General features: G+C 31.2%; 3 protein-coding genes across 4 annotated transcripts; 1 reads left to right on the top strand and 2 right to left on the bottom strand.

The window, feature by feature from the left end:
- Positions 1 to 625: 625 nt before the first annotated feature.
- Positions 626 to 2,375, bottom strand: LOC111291961 (homeobox-leucine zipper protein HAT5-like). 2 transcript variants are annotated; one of them, XM_022884112.2, is made up of 5 exons: positions 2,263 to 2,375; positions 2,016 to 2,135; positions 1,797 to 1,930; positions 1,238 to 1,477; positions 626 to 1,129 (listed from the first exon to the last, which is right to left on the bottom strand). In XM_022884112.2, the coding sequence occupies exons 2-5, from the start codon at positions 2,098 to 2,100 to the stop codon at positions 758 to 760; spliced, it is 831 nt and encodes a 276-aa protein (XP_022739847.1). In that variant the 5' UTR covers positions 2,101 to 2,135; positions 2,263 to 2,375; the 3' UTR covers positions 626 to 757. The 2 variants fall into 2 exon arrangements, with proteins under 2 accessions (XP_022739847.1, XP_089623177.1); XM_089767051.1 differs by having other exon boundaries at positions 2,233 to 2,360.
- Positions 2,376 to 8,103: 5,728 nt separating this feature from the next.
- LOC111291969 (peptidyl-prolyl cis-trans isomerase CYP38, chloroplastic-like) lies at positions 8,104 to 11,451 on the top strand. The gene is made up of 7 exons (XM_022884122.2): positions 8,104 to 8,453; positions 8,705 to 8,995; positions 9,111 to 9,310; positions 10,056 to 10,291; positions 10,654 to 10,796; positions 10,907 to 10,978; positions 11,066 to 11,451. Exons 1-7 carry the CDS (start codon positions 8,268 to 8,270, stop codon positions 11,291 to 11,293), a joined length of 1,356 nt encoding a protein of 451 aa, XP_022739857.2. The 5' UTR covers positions 8,104 to 8,267; the 3' UTR covers positions 11,294 to 11,451.
- A 479-nt stretch (positions 11,452 to 11,930) lies between these two features.
- Positions 11,931 to 16,399, bottom strand: LOC111291970 (serine/threonine-protein kinase 54-like). The gene is made up of 6 exons (XM_022884123.2): positions 15,914 to 16,399; positions 14,482 to 14,603; positions 13,755 to 13,951; positions 13,439 to 13,613; positions 12,487 to 12,621; positions 11,931 to 12,321 (listed from the first exon to the last, which is right to left on the bottom strand). Exons 1-6 carry the CDS (start codon positions 16,221 to 16,223, stop codon positions 12,115 to 12,117), a joined length of 1,146 nt encoding a protein of 381 aa, XP_022739858.1. The 5' UTR covers positions 16,224 to 16,399; the 3' UTR covers positions 11,931 to 12,114.
- Positions 16,400 to 20,508: the final 4,109 nt, after the last annotated feature.

Consider the following 20,508-nt stretch of genomic DNA (forward strand, 5'->3'; position numbering starts at 1 on the left):
AGCTTTTGTAGGCCAGTGTTGGGTACTGGCAATGAGCTAAGTAGTGCTTAAATAGTTGCATTAAAAATGGATTCTGGATCAATTAGATTGAAGAATGGGTTATTATCATTAATTTTGATTAGGGGAAGGGAATTCGATCTTTGCTGTTGGAACAAGGGATCATGCATCAACCATTGATTTTGATTCAAATGTTTGGATGCAACTTTCTGTCCTATTATTGATTTCAGTTCTTCTGCCCTGGTCATGTATTGACACTCGTCCTCTTTACTTTTCATTTGAGAAAAGTGGGCTTATCACCTAGTATAGAAAGACGCAAGATTGCTTAATGACCAGCTTGGATTCTTGGCAAGTTACTTTGTACTGTCAAATAGATTTGGAAATTTAATAATTCATGTATTCATATATAAATATAAAAATTATCATATTATAATTAATATTGATACATCAAATACGAAAAGTTTCTTCGAGTGTGGCATTTAAAAATTATTAGGAATTGTGTTATCGCGTGGATGTTTAAAAATATTAGGTGTCGGGACATAACTATATAAGCTTGCAAATAATTTTCGTTCTTTTCTCAATCTTGCGTTAGATGGAGGAGTGCTATAAGCTCAAAAAGGAGGAGAGATTGTCTGAACAAATTGTTATTACAAGACAAAATTTTATTCATGTACTGCACCTCATATTACAGGGCCTAGGACATGTCTTAGTCTTAAAAGCATGATATACTATAAACCAGTACAGATATTAACAGGATAATTTAGGGCCAGACCCACCATCCTAATGGCTCTTCATGCTGCTGCTGCTGCTCAGTGGCTGTGAACACATTGGAGAAGTAACTCCGGCCATCATCACTGCCGTCGTCCTCTTCCGATTGAACCCCATTGACAGGGCCAACACATCCGGGGTATTCCTCACTTGGAAAGTATGAATCACCGCTGTCCACAAGGTGTGGAGCATCCTCATCTACCACCGCACTCCCAGCACTGCCGGTACTCTGGCGGTCCTCAACCTTCAGAAAAAATTGGATGGAAGAAACCATCTCAGCTGCGAGGGGTTCAGCCATTGGACCTGTCATTAATGGTCCTGTTGCCACATCTTCGGCTTGCAATTTTTCAGTCAAGGAAGCCACCTACAGACGGCAAACAATAAAAGATGTATAAATGTAACATAAATTTGATATAGTGGATATTACTTATTGGGGTTGTGGAAAAATGAAAGATAAAATCGATTCAATTACCTCAGATTTTAGCTTCTCATTCTCCTTGACAATAGAGTCATAATTTGATTGAAGGGAATCATAAGAAGCTTTAAGGAGATCATATTTTATTTCAAGCTGCTTTGTCTTCCACCTAGCACGGCGGTTCTGGAACCAGACAGCCACCTGCCTTGGCTGTAGCCCTAACTTCTTAGCCAACTGGCTCTTTCGCTCTGGCTCCAGCTTGTTCTCCTCCTCAAAGCTCTTCTCTAGCAGATGTACCTTCGCATAAAATTAAACAAAAAAAATCATTCTCATCAAAATCCTATGTTTTCTAATCTAAATTCCATAAATATCTTGACACAAGGAGTTTTTTCACAAATCATACAAGGTTTTTTCCTTTGGGTTTATTTGATTATCTATAATCTCAAATTAATATCAAATATAAAAGAGAATTTGATTCCTCTATGGTGAATATTGTTCAAAAGGTGGTAGAATATGTTCATATTCATATCATCTCCAAAAGGTGGTAGAATATGTTCATATTCATATCATTTCCAATAAGCATGTAAAATGACTACAAGGATTATCATTCACTGACCTGCTCCAGTGTGAGGCGGCGCTTTTTCTCCGGCAACTGCTCGTCGTAGTACTCCTCATCGTACAAGTCCTCCGGCGAGCTGAAGAAGGTTCGCCTTCTTGAGATTTCCTCCATGCTAGTCATTGTTCTTGCCCCTTTAAATGTCGCAAGTTTAATAAGAACAAGAAAAAAAAAATCTTGTAATAAAAACGTAATTAAACCACTAAAAGAAATTATCACCTCGAAAAATGGGTTCATTATCCCCGAGGAACAACATGTTGCCGTGGCATGCGGAGGGATTGAAGAAAAGACGGCCAGCTTCCATCTTTATATGTTCTCTTTCTCACACTATATCTGTACCTGTATGTGTAAAATTTGTGACTAGAGTTTCCGGCGACGATTTTCGTCAGTAAAAGGCAAAATTTTGTGTAACTTAAGAAACAAGTAAGATTTTTACACAGAAAATTTCTGTGTTTAATTTGTATACGTTAGAAGATCATAAGCTTATGGCGAAAGAAACTAGTAGTCCACAGCAACCTTGCTGGTGTCTGCAAGGGACAAATACAAAATCCCATCACACCACTTGTGTTATTGCTATCTTAATGACAATCGTCTGGAAAAGAAAAAGCTTATGTAAACGAAAAAATCTAGTAGCCACGATTTTTCTGACTCTCAAGCTAGTTTTCTGATGTTGTTTTGGTTGGGAAGAGGTTTTAGCGGCGAAAAGAGGAAGAAAAAGAGGAGGAATTTTTTTGTCGCCCTTAGTGTCGCTACTATGTGTTTTTGCAGCTAAAGATTAGTCCAGAGAAGGCTGAGGATATTTATAGTGACGTTCGCAAATTCAAGGACGAAAATACGCTTAGAAAATTATGTTTTCCATTTCAAAAGCAAGGTTGTTTAGTCATTTGAGGTGTTATTTGTTGGCCTCGGTAGTGGGGGATAGGAGTGGGTTTCACTAATTTGCGCCGGGGTTGGAGTTGGTGTTGGATAGATTTTTACCGTTTGATTTGAAATTTTTTTAGACGGTGGTGATGTGATATTGGGGGCATAGTAGTTTGTGCCAGACTGTTTAATATGGGCCATGCTTTGCTGTCGGGGACTGTCGGATCTGGTTGACTCAATCTTGTGGAACTGTCATAAACGGCTGTGATGCTCTCTGTTCTTACTCTATTAACAATAAATTAAACAATTTTATAGTTTTTTGCTTTTATTTGTTGGATTGAAAATTTTTTTAAAAATTAAAAAAAAAAAACGCTTTACAAATGTGAATGATTATATTAATTATTGTGTTATATGCGTTATAGTTATCTTACAAGTTAATAAAATAAATTATAAGAATGTTAATATCTTTAATTTCCTAAGAAAAAAAAGAAAAAGAGGTAAAGTTAATGGAATAAAATCAAAATAAGAGCCATAAGAGCGAGCAGATGTCACGGTCTTAAAAAAAAAATCATAAATTTCATATAAGTTATATATTAAAGTTGATTATGAGATAAAATAGATCACATCATTTTTTATAAGATATTTTTTATGAGATAAAATCACGAGATTAAATAAATCGAAATAGATAATACTTCATAAATTAATGTAAATCATAACAATTAAATTGATCTAAAATAAATTAAAAAAAAAAGCCATTTTCATGTTTTGGAACCCTGTAAATCTGAAACTTGAGTTTCTACTTGTGACACAAAGATCACTATCTTTTTTAAAAAAAATTTATATCATTTTAAGTTAATAATTAAGTTTATCAAAATTAATATACGTTTCTTTTTTTTTTTTTTCATTCAATTTATTGTTTGACTCCTTTTAATTATTATTTGATTTCGTTTGTGAATGAAATAAATAATAAGATGCATCCTAATCACACGGTGGAACTTGAAACTGGTAAAATGGATGGCTAAATCATGATGGCCTTGTTGATCAAGAGAGTCTGATGGATGCTCATTGCCTTGTTATTGTGATGCATTTTCGTACACAAATTTTGGCTACCATGGTGCTAAGCACTTAAAAAGGCATATATATTGAGCTCAAAGTTTCTTTTACTTTAAGATCTTTAATTTCATATAAAATTCTCTTTCTCTCTTCAATTAAAAAATTTCTAAAAAAAAAAAAAAAAAAACCTTTTATGCTTGAACTTTCGATTCAGCTGATTGACACATGATCTTTACTTTAAGAATAAAAAATGTGGACAGAAATGAGAGTTGAAACTATAAATATTTTTCCCCAAAGATGAGAAATTAAAGAGAGATTATAGACTAGAACTTTTTTGACATTTACTTTTTTATATGGTTTAAGAAAAAATTAACTAAAGGTGTATGGTTTTTTTTTTTTTTTTAAGGTTGTTCAATTTTTTAAGTCAGAGTAAGATGTGTCGTATCTGATAACTTAAAATAAATTACTGTAGGTCATGCATTCGAGATGACTTCAACAAATGATCATCGATAAAACTTAAATGCAAGACCTCTTTGTCGAGAAAGATGAGTCTTAACTGATTGAATTAATCACTTGTTGATGTGTACAACCTTTAAATTTACAATTTCTTTTGTAAAAAATAAGTTTATGAGCAAAGATTATTTCATTTTCAAGATCAAAGTAAGTCATTGATCTATAAAGGGATTTATATATCTTTTGAAAATTTTCAAATTTACAAATTATCTACCAATAAAAGATCGTGAAAATTCAAATCCGAGTATTTTTTATCCAAACCCTAAATCTTAATCACTTACATTAATCTCTATCGGCTAGATTTATAATTTTTTTTTCATATGATTGTGATGTATTTGATATATAGAAAAACTATATAATATAAACAATATTATTATTCAAGTACAACACATAAAATTAATTGACCTATCAATTTGCAAATGCAAACACTAACACAAGCAAAAACATTGAGATAATGCCAAAGCATGTGTCTACACTTTCCTTGAATGTGATTAGATGGAATTAGCTGCTTAGTGCGCACATCCACCAACACTTGATCAAATTTAATATATAAAGAATCCATTAATTGAACTCAGATCTTATTATATAATTATTTTTAAAAAATAATAGTTAATAGATTTAAAATTTAAATTTTAATACTTATAATTTTATTTTAAATATCTTGTTCTAATTTCATTTGTAAAAAAAAAAAATCAATTTTTTATTTAATTAATTGCAATGTACAATAATTTTTGGAATAGACTTTGAAAAGGGTAAATTACTTTTCACCCCTTAAATTTAATTTTTATAAGTATATCGATATACATTTTATCAAACAGAAATAAATAGGAGTTGTTTAATTTTATGGCCAGCATTAAAGTTTAAATTAAAAAAAAAAAAAGTCCAACTATATGTATATATATATATATATATATATATATATTCCATTAATTGTATTATCATACCTTTATTTTACTTTGTTTTTAAGTGCTCCAAGCATACCATCAGCCGAAAGCATAATACAAAAATAAAATTCATAAATAAATGTTTACAGATTTTACTTTGTTTATTATTATTATTATTATTATATATCTCGATTAATAGATTGATTTATGGAAAATCAAAGGATCTAAAAATTAGTAAAAAAATGTGAAAAATACTGCCAAAAGTAGGGGATAATTGGTCAGGGGGGGATGGGAACCATGGCAAAGGGACCCAGAGAATCAAAGCATTTGAGAAAAAAAAATAAATAAAAAAACACAAAAACAAATATTTTAAGTTAATAAAAAACCCATTTTTAAGAATATTATTATTAAAATTTTGGTCAACTAGTTAGCAAATGAAAAAGGACATAAATTGTTTTTGTTGGCTAAATAAAAGAAAATAATATATATATATATTTTGCTTATCTTATTCTACATATACTTGAAATTGAAGTCATATGTCACTAGTCCTTAATTAAAATAATTAAAAATTTTAATGGCAAGGACTAATTTAAAAAAAATAAAATTATCTATTGATCAATTTGCTAAGATTCCCTTCATGTGAAAATTTAGGTAGAAAAAAGCTTTGACTTCATCAAAGTGTAAGATTAATGGACATTAGCTTATAATAGTAGGGGGAGGCAATTATTTTTCCTATTTCATAATCCTTTTTGCATATGATCCAAGGAAATTGAAGATCTATGTGACATTTAGAAATAATTTAAACCTTGATTCAATAATAAATTAAATTAAATAGATAGTCATTTTCTCATGTGTTAGCCAGTTGTCTCCCAATTGCTACTAATATAAAAATATCCATAATTACCACATTAAAAAATAAAAATACAAAAAAAAAATTTAATTATTTAAAAAATAAAGTGATTTCAAAGATAAAATGCACATTTTCTCCCCAAAAGATAACAATGCTCAAAGAATCTTTTTTAGGCAAGATTTGTAGCAATCTCCAACCTTTATTCAAGCTTTTTGATTCTCACATACACAATACTAAGCACAATTTCTTACTCAATTAAGGAATCAAGAACACATATGATCACTTTACTCTCTTTACATTGCACTTAAACACCAACCAATAGTTCCTATGCATTTGTCTTAGAATATTTTCTTTCTTTCTTTTTTTTTTTTTTTTAATTTTCTTGCAAAATATTCCCCACTAGTCAATTACCTCAACCTTAGTTTTTATCTTAATTAATATAAATTAACCCTATTTTAATTATTAATAAAGCACATTTGACACCCATAATTGAAGTTTTTATGGTTCAATATTAGAAAGTTTACATTAATCAATATATATAGAAAAATTAATGATAATTACAATCTTGAAATTTCTTGAACTAGTTCTCAAGTGTATAAGAATCAAGCACATTTGTGATCATGGTTTAGTTAATTTGGGATAATTTTTTCTTCATTGTAAAACATATATACCAAAATTTGTTATTTAATTCCTTCACAACTAAGGCAAAAGGACTAAATTCATGGTATCTTTTTTACTAAAAAAATGGGTTTTTTTTTTTTAATTTTTGAAGATTTTATTTACTTTTATTTAGCTTTATATATAAAGTAGGGATTAGACTTGTCCTATTCGACCCAACTTGATTTGATCCTTGAACAAAGATTTTTAAATTTGGACGAAATTTTTATAACTAAATTTTTTCATTCAAAATTTTTGAAAAATATTTTTTTATATTTAAAAATAAATTAAAATTAAAAAAAAATTATGATTAAAAATCGAACTACAACAATTTTTATTTAAATATTTCAGAGAATGTGTGTTTCAATATGTAAGGCTAATAAAAGATATTGATGATGACAAAAGTGGGAGCATAAGGTAGTGCTATTCCCTTATGTCTTTGTCTAAAAAACTAGTCAATTTTGTTTATTTCTTCTCTCATCTAGGACCATCCACTATATCATATATGTGGGTATAATCAACCATTAGCTTTTTTTTTTATTTAATAATAAATATTGCATGTATTTTATTCTTAATTATTTAATAATATTTATAAAAAAAAAAATAAATTTGGGCCTTGGTCATGTCCAAAGAAGGAAAGAAACCAGTTGATGGAATGTAAAGTGGGCTAGGCTAAAGTGAATGAAAGAGGAGAGTAGGACTACAAGTTGTTGAATAAGCCCACACTTTTGGAAATGTTCAACCTTTCAAAAAAACCATGCAAAAATGAATGGGAACAACAGATGATTATTAATATGTCTAGCAACTTTCAATTCCATAATGTGTTGGTTACACAAAATCCTTGACATCTTGAAGATATATAAGACAATGATTTAAACAACAAATACATCAGATAATAACATAAAATATAAAATTATGAAATTTTTGAATAAAAGTAGACAATGTGTCACAAATATATTATCTTTTATTATTCATACAAGTATGATATTTTAATTTTCAAAATCAATGTAAAAATTTATTAAGAGTATGAAATGTTCATATCCGACATTTTATCCAGAATCCATGTAACATAGTTTTTTTATCACTTATCTGATATCGTATTCAATAATTTTGGAATTTAAATAATTAAGAGCCATATCTAACATATATTGCTCCAAATTTGGACTTGATTTAAGTCATCATCACTGCTTTATTTGTCAAAATTAATTATATATATAGCAAATCTTCCCAAATATAGCTAATAATTAAACATTAATTATAAGAACAGATACCTTAACCAAAGCCAAAAGGTAGAGAAAGGAATGCGATTTCACATTCTCACATTATATAAGTCATGAAGTGTGATGGGCTACAAGCCCAATAACAATGGTGGATCAAATCCCCCATGCCAAAATAAGCCGGAAGCACAATGCACAAAGAAAAAAAATAAAACTAAAAAAAATGAGAGACAGAGAAAGAGATAAAAAATCTAAAAATGGAAATCTTATCCAGAGCATGAGGAACATTTTATTTATGTTTCTGGTCTGAACCCAACAACCTTATCTTTTCTCCATCTCAAAAAAGACTCAAGTTTTGATCAAAAATTTCATTGCCCATTTTTATTCATGAAAAACCTTTGATATTATTAGTAGTTGTCATTTTTCATCTCTTAATATGTCAGCTATTATCTGTTGCAACTGTTACTCTTCTTTAGCTGCCCCTAAATGGACCAATCCAAGAATACCCACCAAAGGTTCAAGCTTTCTAAGGACTCAGAAGAGTAGCTCTTGGTGGAATAGGCAGTTACTGCCCAAATGTAGTTCCCAGAAGCATGTTCACTGTCAGCTTCAAGATGGGCAGGTTGGGTTTTTTTAATTGTTTGTTATTTTCTTGCTTTTTGAGTTCTGATGGATTTGATTCATCAGGGAAAAGGAAGCATTTTTTTCCTCCATGAATTTGAGTAAATAATTTGGTTGGTGAATGTTATTGCTTTGAATAATAGGAGATATATATTTTATATGGGAGTGCTGGAGTTAGATTCTTTTTCCTTTTCTGGGTAAAGATTGGTTTTTGATACCATTGATGTGTTATAATGATTGGTTTTTGAGCAGAAAGGGAGGTCATTTTCCCTGAAGGAATGTGCAATCTCCATTGTTTTGGCGGCTGGGTTGATAACTGGAATGCCATCACTGGATTGGTCCCCTAATGCTTATGCAGCCGGTCCTGCATTGCCTGATTTGTCTGTTTTAATCTCTGGGCCTCCAATAAAAGACCCTGGAGCATTGTTGAGATATGCACTGCCAATTAACAATAAAGCTATAAGAGAAGTACAAAAACCTCTTGAAGATATATCGGAGAGTCTAAAGATTGCTGGTGTCAAGGCACTAGATTCTGTTGAGAGAGTAAGACTCCCTGGCTTTAAATGAACTGAAAATCTGATATTTGTATATGCTTCTGGTGATAGGCTTAGTGATTGCATTCATGATAACCAAGGCCTTGTCTTTGTATAAAATGTAGAATGTGAAGCAAGCATCTCGATCCCTCAAGCAAGGGAAAACTTTAATTATCTCAGGATTAGCTGAAGCAAAGAAGGACCATGGAGTGGAATTGCTTGACAAGCTGGAAGTTGGAATGAAGGAACTACAACAGATTGTGGAGGATAGGAATAGAGATGCAGTGGCACCTAAACAGAAGGAGCTGCTTCAATACGTTGGAGAGTGAGTATCTCAGTAAAACGTTTAAAACATAATGCTGAAGATTAGCATTTTGTTGCTTAGTTTATACACCCTCGAAAAAGGACTAGGTATTAAAAAATATATAATGCTTTAATTTCCAGTGGCTTTTCAAAATCAACATAAATGATCCTTGTATATGGTAGATTTTCTAAGTTGTGGATATGTGAAGTTAGCCTTGATTCCTATTTGTCCCTCAATGTTGCTAAGTGCAGTTCCTTAAGGTTGCGTAAAATGCTTTTAATTTGTTGGAAAATATGCTCTAAATTTAATGGTAGTATTGTTTAACCTACACCAAAATACTTAGTTTGCCCGAAATGCTCTGTGTTTGACCTGTCATATAGTGGTCAAGTTTGTATCATTTGCTCAAGGTGAAGCAAATTTAATGACTCTGCTTGTGTCTGTGGTATAAGAAGTGCACCAAAATGGGTTTGGGTCTGCAACTGCAAACATGTGTAGTCACTATGACAAACAAGAATATATCAGCCATGCCACAACTGTTGGCACCAAGCAAGGCCCAAGTCAGCTAAAAAGATTAAACTAACAAAATTTACATAGAGGTTTTTCCGAGGTGCGGTGGGCTGCTCATCATGCCTTAAAAACTGTGTCGTACTTTCATCATAAAAGTTGAGAAGGACTTAAAAACTAAGCCTCTTAAAATAAATTATTCTCATAGATACCTTGTCATTGACTGCAGCTGAGATCTTCCTGGGGCATTGGATTTCTGCAGTGTTGAAGAGGATATGGTGGATGGCTTCCCATATGAAGTACCTGAAGAATATCAAAGTATGCCTCTTTTGAAGGGGAGAGCAACTGTGGATATGAAGGTCAAAGTCAAGGACAATCCTAATCTAGAGCAGTGTGTGTTCCATATAGTTCTGGATGGGTATAATGCCCCAGTAACTGCTGGGAATTTTGTTGACCTGGTGCAAAGGCACTTCTATGATGGCATGGAAATTCAGAGAGGTAACTTATGATACTGCTGTATTCTATTCCTAGTTTTATGGATTGTGGAAAATATTCAAAGATTACTGACTGCCTTGGGAATGGAAGCTTTTCAAAGATCATTCTATTATTATGTTTTTTATTTATCATAGCATTAACAAAATATAATGAGTTTTCTAACACATTTTTACTTTTTGAGGTAGATATCTTATCTGTGCTTATTTGTCTCATGTCTAATAGTGTAAATAAATCCAAACAGGATTCTGATAGTGTGATTGTATTTTGCAAACTCTATTCTATTGTTGCTATCAACATCATATAGACTGTACGTCATTTTCAAGGATACACAGACTTTTAGTTACATCTCCTTGGATTTGCTGCAGCGGATGGGTTTGTTGTTCAAACTGGAGATCCTGAAGGTCCTGCAGAGGGCTTTATTGATCCTAGTACTGAGAAAACCCGGACAATACCATTAGAAATCATGGTTGATGGGGAGAAAGCACCTGTCTATGGAGCAACACTGGAGGTAAGCTTTCTTTTCTCACATATTAAAGTTTAGAGATAACAAAATAAATGATATATCAAATCCATGCTTTAATCGAAATTGAGAAGAGTTGGCTGTTTGTGTTTGGACAGGAGCTCGGTCTATACAAGGCTCAAACAAAGCTTCCCTTCAATGCTTTTGGAACCATGGCAATGGCAAGAGATGTGAGAACTTATCAACTCTTTTTTTTTTTCTTTCCCTTGTTGGTATTACGTTCCTTTTCTTTGACTTTCCCTTTCTATATCTGACAGGAGTTTGAGAATAATTCTGCCTCAAGCCAGGTATTCTGGCTATTGAAAGAAAGTGAACTAACACCTAGTAATGCCAATATATTGGATGGTCGGTACGCCGTGTTCGGTTATGTGACTGAGAATCAGGATTTTTTGGCAGACCTAAAGGTTGGTGATGTTATAGAGTCAATTCAAGTGGTTTCTGGCCTGGATAATCTAATCAATCCAAGTTATAAGATAGCTGGTTAGAACCCTTTTGTTTTTTTGTGTGTTTTTAGAATTGCATATAAGACAAGTTGTTTCATGTGATTCAGTTCATTCTGTAATCCTTCAATCTGTCAGAATTATTGTATTATTTCAACTGAGAATCTATTCTTTTTTATATCAGAAAACGCTTAGTTGTTACATATGAAATTGTGAAAATCTCATTCTGTCCTTAATTCAACTGTTGATGGCCAAAACAGATAATAACCTCACCAGATGTGATGATCCTCCTTAAAAAGGCATTACAAATTAGGGCTGCAGATCAATATCGATCAATCAGTCATCAGCTTTAAGCATTTGTTAAATTCATTTGGAAAAACATTTATTGTACAAGATAGATGATAACCATACTTAATAATTTATGCATTTGTGTTTGTCAATTTCGTATTTAACAATGTAAAACCCGAAAATTCTCATCTCACAATTCCCGTGGAGTCAAATATACAACAAATTTTTAATTTTTGTCAAACTCGTATGTAATTTTTATTAAAATTTGTCACTGTAATGATAACCAAGGATCCATCATCTTAATGGGATATTGAAGCTTCTATGAAAGGTTGTGGCCGATCTGTTATATAACTGGCCAGTGGATCAGATATACGGTAAATGAAGGAAACTAAAGGGAGAGAAAGAAAAGCTTTACAAAATGCATATTCCAAATAGCTGATATTGTGGAGCATTTCCTAGTCAATAAACTCCACAATTTCGTACTATAAGCTCTTACATTGCCATCTTTCCGATTCAATTAAATATGAATAAACTGGACTCTAACCCAGAAAGCATCTTTAATTCAAAGGGTAACAATCTCAAGGTCCGCGATATCTTCGAAAACACAAACAACCCTGAGGCTGATCATGTGGGATCATGCCTCCTCCCCTAGATGTGTCGATAGCCTCCAACATGGACACCACTTCATCCATCTCCGGCCGTTTGTCAGGGTTGGCATCCCAACATCGCTTCATTACATTTGCAAGAGAACTTGGACAGCAACGAGGTATCTCTGGCCTGAGATTCTGTAGTTTAAAGTTTATGTTATTATCTATCATTTGGCATGCCAGGAGTAGAGAAAAAGTACAATGGAGTATTAACAAGGCTCTACTTAATGTACAATTGGTATAGAATCATCTTAGTTTATCTTTTTAGTGACTGATAATGTCATATGAGATTGATTCATTTACCTGGCGCACGACGGCAGATGTCACTTCTGAGAAGCTGAGATCAGGATATGGCATGTCACAGCAGTATATCTCCCACAAGCAGATACCAAAACTATACACGTCACACTTTCTATTGTAGGGATTGCCGTTGAGGACCTGTCGCATTTCAATTCATCAATGTTAGATAATACATTAGATACAAATGATTTGATGCTGGAAGAAGTCAACATATAATCTCATTTAACCAAAGCTGAATCATTAAAGACTGTCCACGTGAACAGGAAGTTTTGAGCACATAGAAGTAGCAACAATCTACCCCAAACGCCTTAAAGAAAGTTAAATCATTTCTTTCTTCCCAGTAAAACTGCTAAAATGCTTACTGGAACAAGCCAAGAATCTTGATAGTAGTTGCCGTAATTCAGACTTAAGACCCTACATCTGATAATTCTAGGAACAAAAAGTATGAGCCTCAACTAACTGACATGCTGCCATGTATGATATATACGTTCCTTCAGGACAAAGATAAGACAGTGGTATCAAAACATTACTATATAAAGAAATTGTGGCTCTAGCTTACAAACTCAGGCTTCAAAGGATCAGACTTTCTAACTGGCATTTTGTAATATAATTTTGTAGGAAAACACCAAGAACATACAGGAAAGAGAGAGAAGTCACAGATCTGATCTCTTTTCGAGGGATGCTATACACCGCCAACGCAGAGCAGATACATAAAATATGATCGTCAGAAAGAGTGCAGTCCAACCATATCACCTCTAAGAATTAACCCATAAAGCGGCATGCATATTCTTCAAAAGTTTGATCATGGGACCCCCTCAATGCATAAATTCAAATAAGCAAAGTTCTAAATGTTTTTAAATTCTTGCGCATCCCATAATCCCAAACAGGCCATTCACAAGAAAGAGGATGGGAGAGAAAAACTGCAAAACCAAAAGAAAACAGATAAGCTGTATACCTCTGGTGCCATGTAACCAAGTGTTCCAGTCTCTCCAGTCATGTCATTAGGATTTGAAGCCTCAAGGCGAGCAACCCCAAAATCAGCTATTTTCACAGTACGTGTCTTGTCCAGAAGCATGTTTTCTGTTTTGACATCTCTATGGACAATCTTCTTGGAGTGAAGATAGCTCAACCTAAAATGCATAGAAAGCAACAATGTCAACACAAATGATCGGGGAACTCTAATTTAAATTACAATTTACAATTTGAGCATTATTCATATATTATAGATTTAAAGGAACAAATAGAATATGGATGAGGCACAGGAATTTGACCCTCGTGCAAGATCTAGTGCCAGTTGAACAACTACTTTAAAGGCCAGCTTCCTTCTTCGATTCTTTATCAGGTACGATTTCAAAGCACCCCCAGGACAATATTCAACAACAACACAACAAACATTACTTGGCATGCCAATATGACCATTTTCTGTCTGTATGTTCAGCTCTGATGAGCCCATTGTCGCCCCTATAAACTGCATGAGAAATTTAGCACACAGATTAAAAACAAATATAAGTAGCCAACCGATACAACAGAGAGGACCCTGTTTAAGCATTCCTGGTTTCAGACCCCATAATGACCAATAATGCCCATTTATTCTGGTCAGCATCAGATCTCACATATCCAATATACCCTCACAGTCACACTGTTGTCAACATCCTAATTACAGAGTTGACATACTTAAATGAGTAAAATAAGAGAAATAATAAGATCTTACATTGTGATAAGTATACATGAAGCATATTTGATGGCAATACGGTTCCTGGACTTGTTAGAACTCAGTGTTGCTTAAACCCTCAAGATAAAATAAACTAACTAAAACCTTATGCACTAAGTCTAAACATTCAGGTCTTGGGCTTGGGGTCAAGATGAGTGATGAAAGGATGATGATCCCGTCCTCGAACTTCCAGCATATTATACTAGGCTACTTTAATTTGATTGCAGGTATGTGGAAAAGAGTGAAGAAAGCTGGAAAATGTAGTGATACAAGATAAGAAACATTACCTTTGTTACATTAGGATGATCGAGCTTATGCCACACAGCAACTTCCTGTGTAAAGGCTGCTCTAAGTGAAGCTAGTTCAGCCTGGGATCTGTGGCCCTCTTCTCCCCACTCAAGAAGTTTAACTAAGCATGATGGAAGAAATAAGTAAAAAAAAAAAGTAAATAGATACAAAACGAAAAAGTAAAGGTCCAACATCTCTATCTAGTTTTCACACATAATTTAACAGAAAAGCAACAGAAAATCAAGAAAGAAATACCAAATAAACTGTCTCTATGATCAATCAAAGAGCTATCTATCCATCCCAAATCTAGTCTTAGATTAATGAGGCAATTAAGTCCATGTAGCTTACTGAAATACTTGGGTGCTATTTTTCTAGTAGATGAGATAAGGTCCATTTGGCAGCTTTATAGCTAGCCAGAACTTGTGAGTCACAATGTCGATGAGGCTCTTTTAGTTTTCTAGCTTTTCTCTCCAAAAAAGTTGAGATATGAGTGCATATCAGCAATAAATTAGGACACATGAACGGTTAGAAAAAGAATAACATTATTTAAGTCACTGCAGCAGTGCAACTAACCGCCACCTCAAAAAATCTCGTGAATCACGGATTTCCAGAAGTTAGATCCACAAGTTTTTATCACAAACTGCTCCGTGGAAAACAACAGATTAACATAACAGGAAATTATTAGCTACATAAGCAAATCATTTTCCCTTTGGTAGCCCAAAAGTCTGGGGAAGCAGACAGAAATTATGGTAAAGATTGATGTTTCTTGTTGCTTACTATTAAGAAGGAAAAAACTCATCCCAGTATCAGGTGTATGCATTGGAATTGTTGTTATTCTTAGAATCAACTTATTAAAATCGAGGATTCAAAGTTCTAGTTTATTTTCCTTCACCTGCGTTTTTTCAACAGCCAACAAATGGAACAGGGGTAATAAGATTATTAAAACAGTAGCTGAAGAACTTAGAAATATTAAAACATTAGCCATAAAGCACCCTTAAGGTGTAACTATACAACTGTAAACATCAGGCAGCCCCTAGGATTAAAATCATAGTACAATTCACATTGAGAAACTCTAAATTTGGTCAGCCGATGATGGAAGAACACTAATCAAATCAAGCCTATTGTGAAATTAACTGTTTAATTTTGATTAGCCACTCAACGAAAAGGCCAAAAGTGATAACTTACTTTGAGCGTCTAATGCATATCCCTGTAACACTTTATCATGCATAGAAAGTTCATCTCAAAGTGGGTTTTCACAGAAACCAAAAGAGAAACAGAAAAAATGAGTGAAATCTATAGTATTATAACCACCAAGAAAGTGAACAGCAATTTAAGAAAAATGTCATTGTGAGAAAAGTTCAGTGTTACAACAACAAATGGGTACTCATAAACATATCTTAAACAGAAAAATGAGGGGAAAAGGATCAATACCGGCAACATCTTGGCCATCATAAATACCACGGTGAACAGTACCAAAAGTGCCACGAGCTATGACACTTTTAATGATAAGCTTAGAAGGATCAATCTCCCACTCTTGTCTTCTCGCACTGTTGCTTGGCCTTAGCTGTTCTCCACCTCCTCCTCCGCCGCCAACTTCCTCTCCTTCCTCTTTTCTGTTCTTGTTCTTCTCCATCGTCCACGCTCTACTAAGATGCCTTTGGAGTTGCTCATCCAAGCTCTTCAGATCTATCTGATCTGCTCTTACATACCCTCCTCCACCACCCTCACTTTTCTCCTTCATCTTCTCAACCCCAACTAAAATTCACAACGTCACTCCTCAAATACGAACAAACAGTAAAAGAAAAAGACCAATCTTAGAAAGCTTTTTTTCTTAGTTTTTCTTCACATTTTTTTTCTGTGAGCTATTTCTGATAATGGGTTTCTATCCAAAATCTAAACTAGAAACTAGAACTTAATGATGATCTAAAGTATAATACATATATATATATATGAAAAAAAAAGTTTGGGTCTTTTTCTTTTGGTTTTGGCTATTTGTTTCTTTCAAAGCTCACAAACAGCCATGTGGGCACATGGATTTTTGCCTGAAGACGACGTGTGTAGTTATGACCCACTTTTGGTTTTCTTGTGTTACTGCTGGCTGTTGTTGCTATTTTGTTGTTTCTCTGCTTCTTTCTTCTCCTCCTCCGTTCTCTCGTTGCCTTTTCTTTTCCTCTTGTTTTCAAGTATATTTTTATGGGATTCACGGTGAAACGTACCTTCTTTTTTTTTTTTTTTTTTTTTTTTTTGTGTTTTGTAAGTGAAACTAACCTGTCCTTTTCAAAGAGGGTACTCTGCCTCTCCACTTCTTCACTTCTCAGGATACTCCTAAACAATTACAATGGAAGTTGCAAATTGTTTAGCTTTTTATTTATTTATTTTATATGTTTATAGTAGTTTTTTTTTTTTTCTTTGTGTAAAATGACATTAACACTTTAGATTTTGGTTCATATACTTCCTTTAAAGCGGTTTTAATTTTCTCAAATCTTACATCACAAATTATTAAATTTCTCAAGTCTTACATCACAAGTTATTAAATGTGATATCCATACCACGTTAAATATGAAATTTATGTTATTAAAATGCGTAAAAAAGTCAAATATGATAATATAGCTTTTAGTTTTTATTACATTTATATAGATTTTTATTAAAAATTTTAAATATATCATTTTTATATTTTTTTTATATTATATCATCATATCATATTTAAAATTATCAAATTTATAACTTATTATTAAATAAAGTTTGATAATAAAAAAAACATAAATATTGTACACTCTTTTATCTCATTTTCTTTATCCATCTTTACTTTTTGAGATGTCACAAAATTATGTCTTATTTTTTTTTAATATCTAAAACTCTAGTTCTTTTATATATTTTTTTATTTTTTAACATTAAAAATCATGAAACTTTAATTTTATAAAAAAAATTTAATATTAAATACATTAAAATTAAAAAAATTTTAATTTCATAAAAATTAATACATGACAAATATTTTAAGATAAAAAGAATATTTATTATTGAATAAAATATTTTGTGTTTTTGACTTAATAGTAGATAGAATATATTTGTTTTCACTATTTAAAAATTGCGGTTTGAATTTGGTTTTGAAAAATAATAAACAAACAGAAGAAATAAATGATTTAAAACTGAGTAAATCATTTTTAGCTAGAACTTGTTTGGTGAAGGGATAAGCTCGACAGTTACTAGACTTTAAGTTGATAATTTTGTCGTTATTTTTTGAACAAATATCTTACGAATTATTAGTCTAATGATGACATAATAATAAGAGAATTTTTTTTATAATAGTAATTCATAACTTATCAAAGTGCAAAAAATTTCAATGATCAATTATTAAAGTTCAATTACTTACTATCTTAAAACATTTAAAAAGGCGGAAAAAAGAGTGTACCACACGCTATGCTAGTTTTGGCATCAAATTATTCTTATATTTTGGATATGTAAATAAATAAATGTAAGGATAAGCTACAATATTGACAGTTAAATAATTAAATCTTATCTCTAATTGTTATAAAAACAATTTTTATTTTTGTTAGAAATGACAGATAGTAAAATAAATAGATATTCGTCATTATTCAATTCGCTTATATCTAATTTTGATAATTATATATAAATAAATAATTAATGAATTCAAATAAAAATTTTATTATTTGTGATAGATTTAAAATAAATACGAATAATATCTCTTAAATATTTAATATCCAAATATATTTAAATTTTAATGAATAATAATAAATATTTGAATCTATATGAAAATTTATTACCATTTACATATGTAAAATATGTAAAATTTTATATTTATAAAATATTTCGGACCTTCAAAAATTACTTATATTTATTATTATTTAAGAGTGAACTTATTAAATTTTTGTTTATTTTATATTCTAACAAAAAATTTAAATAAACGAATATTTTAATAAATTCATATATTTAAACAAATAATTCTTAGTTAAGTGAATTCGTATTTGAATAATGACATTAAACTTAAATGAATATTTAAATAAATTCGGATATTATAAATATTAAATAAATTCGAATATAAAATATTTTAAAAATAATAAATATTCACTTTAGTGTCATTTTTATTTTTATCTTTTTGTTATTCCTATTTCTTTTCAAAGAAATGGTCCATTAATTTTCAATTTCAATTACCAAAACTTAAATCTGCCTTAATTATAAAAAAAATTTCAACTCTAAAGTACAAAAAATCAAAAACATGATATTTATATTTGTAAATGGGAAAAATAACCATTTTAAAAGAAAATTTGATTTTTTTCCTCAAATTTATTTGTTTTCCCTGAAAAATAAAGAGTGTTAGATGCCAGACTAGTCGGCTAGCTTTGCATGTGAGGACGCTTGCCCAATCCATGATATTCATAACTTCATAGAAGATAATACTTACCGCTTCATGCATGACTTCATCAATTTGTGTGCATAAAAAAGAACCAATCATAATCTTCCACATCAGCACTACTGCTTACCTGTCCAACCATCATTGGATTTTAAACAAGTCAATAATTAAAAACTTCACGGGACTAATTTTTTATATTAACAATCAAACAGCTGTCGGCTACAAAATGGATACAAGAAAACAGTGAAAATACCCCTTTCAGTGGTTCAAGTGTTTTACCCAATTTTTTCCAATAATGGGAAGTTCAGTTCCATGATTGAATCTATATAAAACAATTAAATTTAAACAACAAAAGAAAGAGAAATCAAAGAAGGACACGTAACCTACAAATGAAGGGTAGAAAGGATGGCGATTATGAGGAAGGTATTATTTAGGGTTGAAAAAAGACTTTGATTGGCCTCTTTATTTTACTAAATTAAAGAGGTATTATTGGGGTACTTGTGCACGTCCTCCAATCTTTAAATAAAGTACTTAACTAGCCAAAAAAATAAAGTACTAGTATTTAACTATTAAATGAACTTGAATTCAAACCTAAAAATTTAGCAATTTTAAATTAAATACAATAATTTAATATAAAATTGATAAAATAATATAAATATAATATAATTTAAAATTTTAACAAAAAAATATAAGTTCAAAAAAACCAAAAAAATACTATGATTAACATGTCAACGTGAATGTGACAATAATTTGTGTTATACGCTAAATAGATGGATAAATTATTGGATATACTTAAATAGAGATTTAAATATCATTATCAAATGAAACTCTAAAATCATGTGTAATACACTAGATTATGATAAAATAAAATAATATTATTAATAAAATTCAATTAAATAATATCAATCTATTTTATATTTGTATGCAAAAATTAAGATAAAATAATTTATTTATTAATCAAAATTATTTTTTTTTGAAATTCATTCAATTTAAATTATTAATATATTTTTTAAAAATATAATAAAACATATAAATTTAATCTCATAAATTAAAAATAATTTTTTATATTTTAAAAAAATTGAATCATCATATACCAAAAGAATGATAATTCTTTTTATAATCATATTTCTTTTGATTAAATACAAATCAAACATAATATAAAATAATTATTATACTATCTTATTCATCATCCTATACACTAAATCTAAATGTTCCCCATTAATTCATACAATTACATTTAAAAATAATATCTAATAATTTTAAGATTCAAATCCCTCATGTCCGCAATCATTTCCTCTATTATGCTTTCTTCGTATTAAAAAGGTAACATTATCAAACTAGAAATTATTAGTTATAAAAAAGGTTATAATAGATTGTTAGGTTAGGACAATATGTAATCATATTATGTATCATATTCGAACTCCAGAAGTTCGTGCATTAGAGACTAACAAAATTCAACTTCTTACGTTTGCCAAATAATTCATCATAAATATAGCTTACACCCCTTAATATCCAACTGTCGGCCTCGACCCTTGACTATGGAGCAACGAGGACGGCAAATGGAGATAAGCCGAGAAAGAAAGGAAAGTGACCCCTAAACCATTATCTTTCCCATGAATATAACAGTATTCATTGCGCTGCTCAAACATCATCAAGC

Source organism: Durio zibethinus, chromosome 10 (assembly GCF_047325235.1).
Source record: "Durio zibethinus cultivar Kanyao isolate XHJ-2024 chromosome 10, ASM4732523v1, whole genome shotgun sequence".
NCBI classification, from domain to species: domain Eukaryota; kingdom Viridiplantae; phylum Streptophyta; class Magnoliopsida; order Malvales; family Malvaceae; genus Durio; species Durio zibethinus.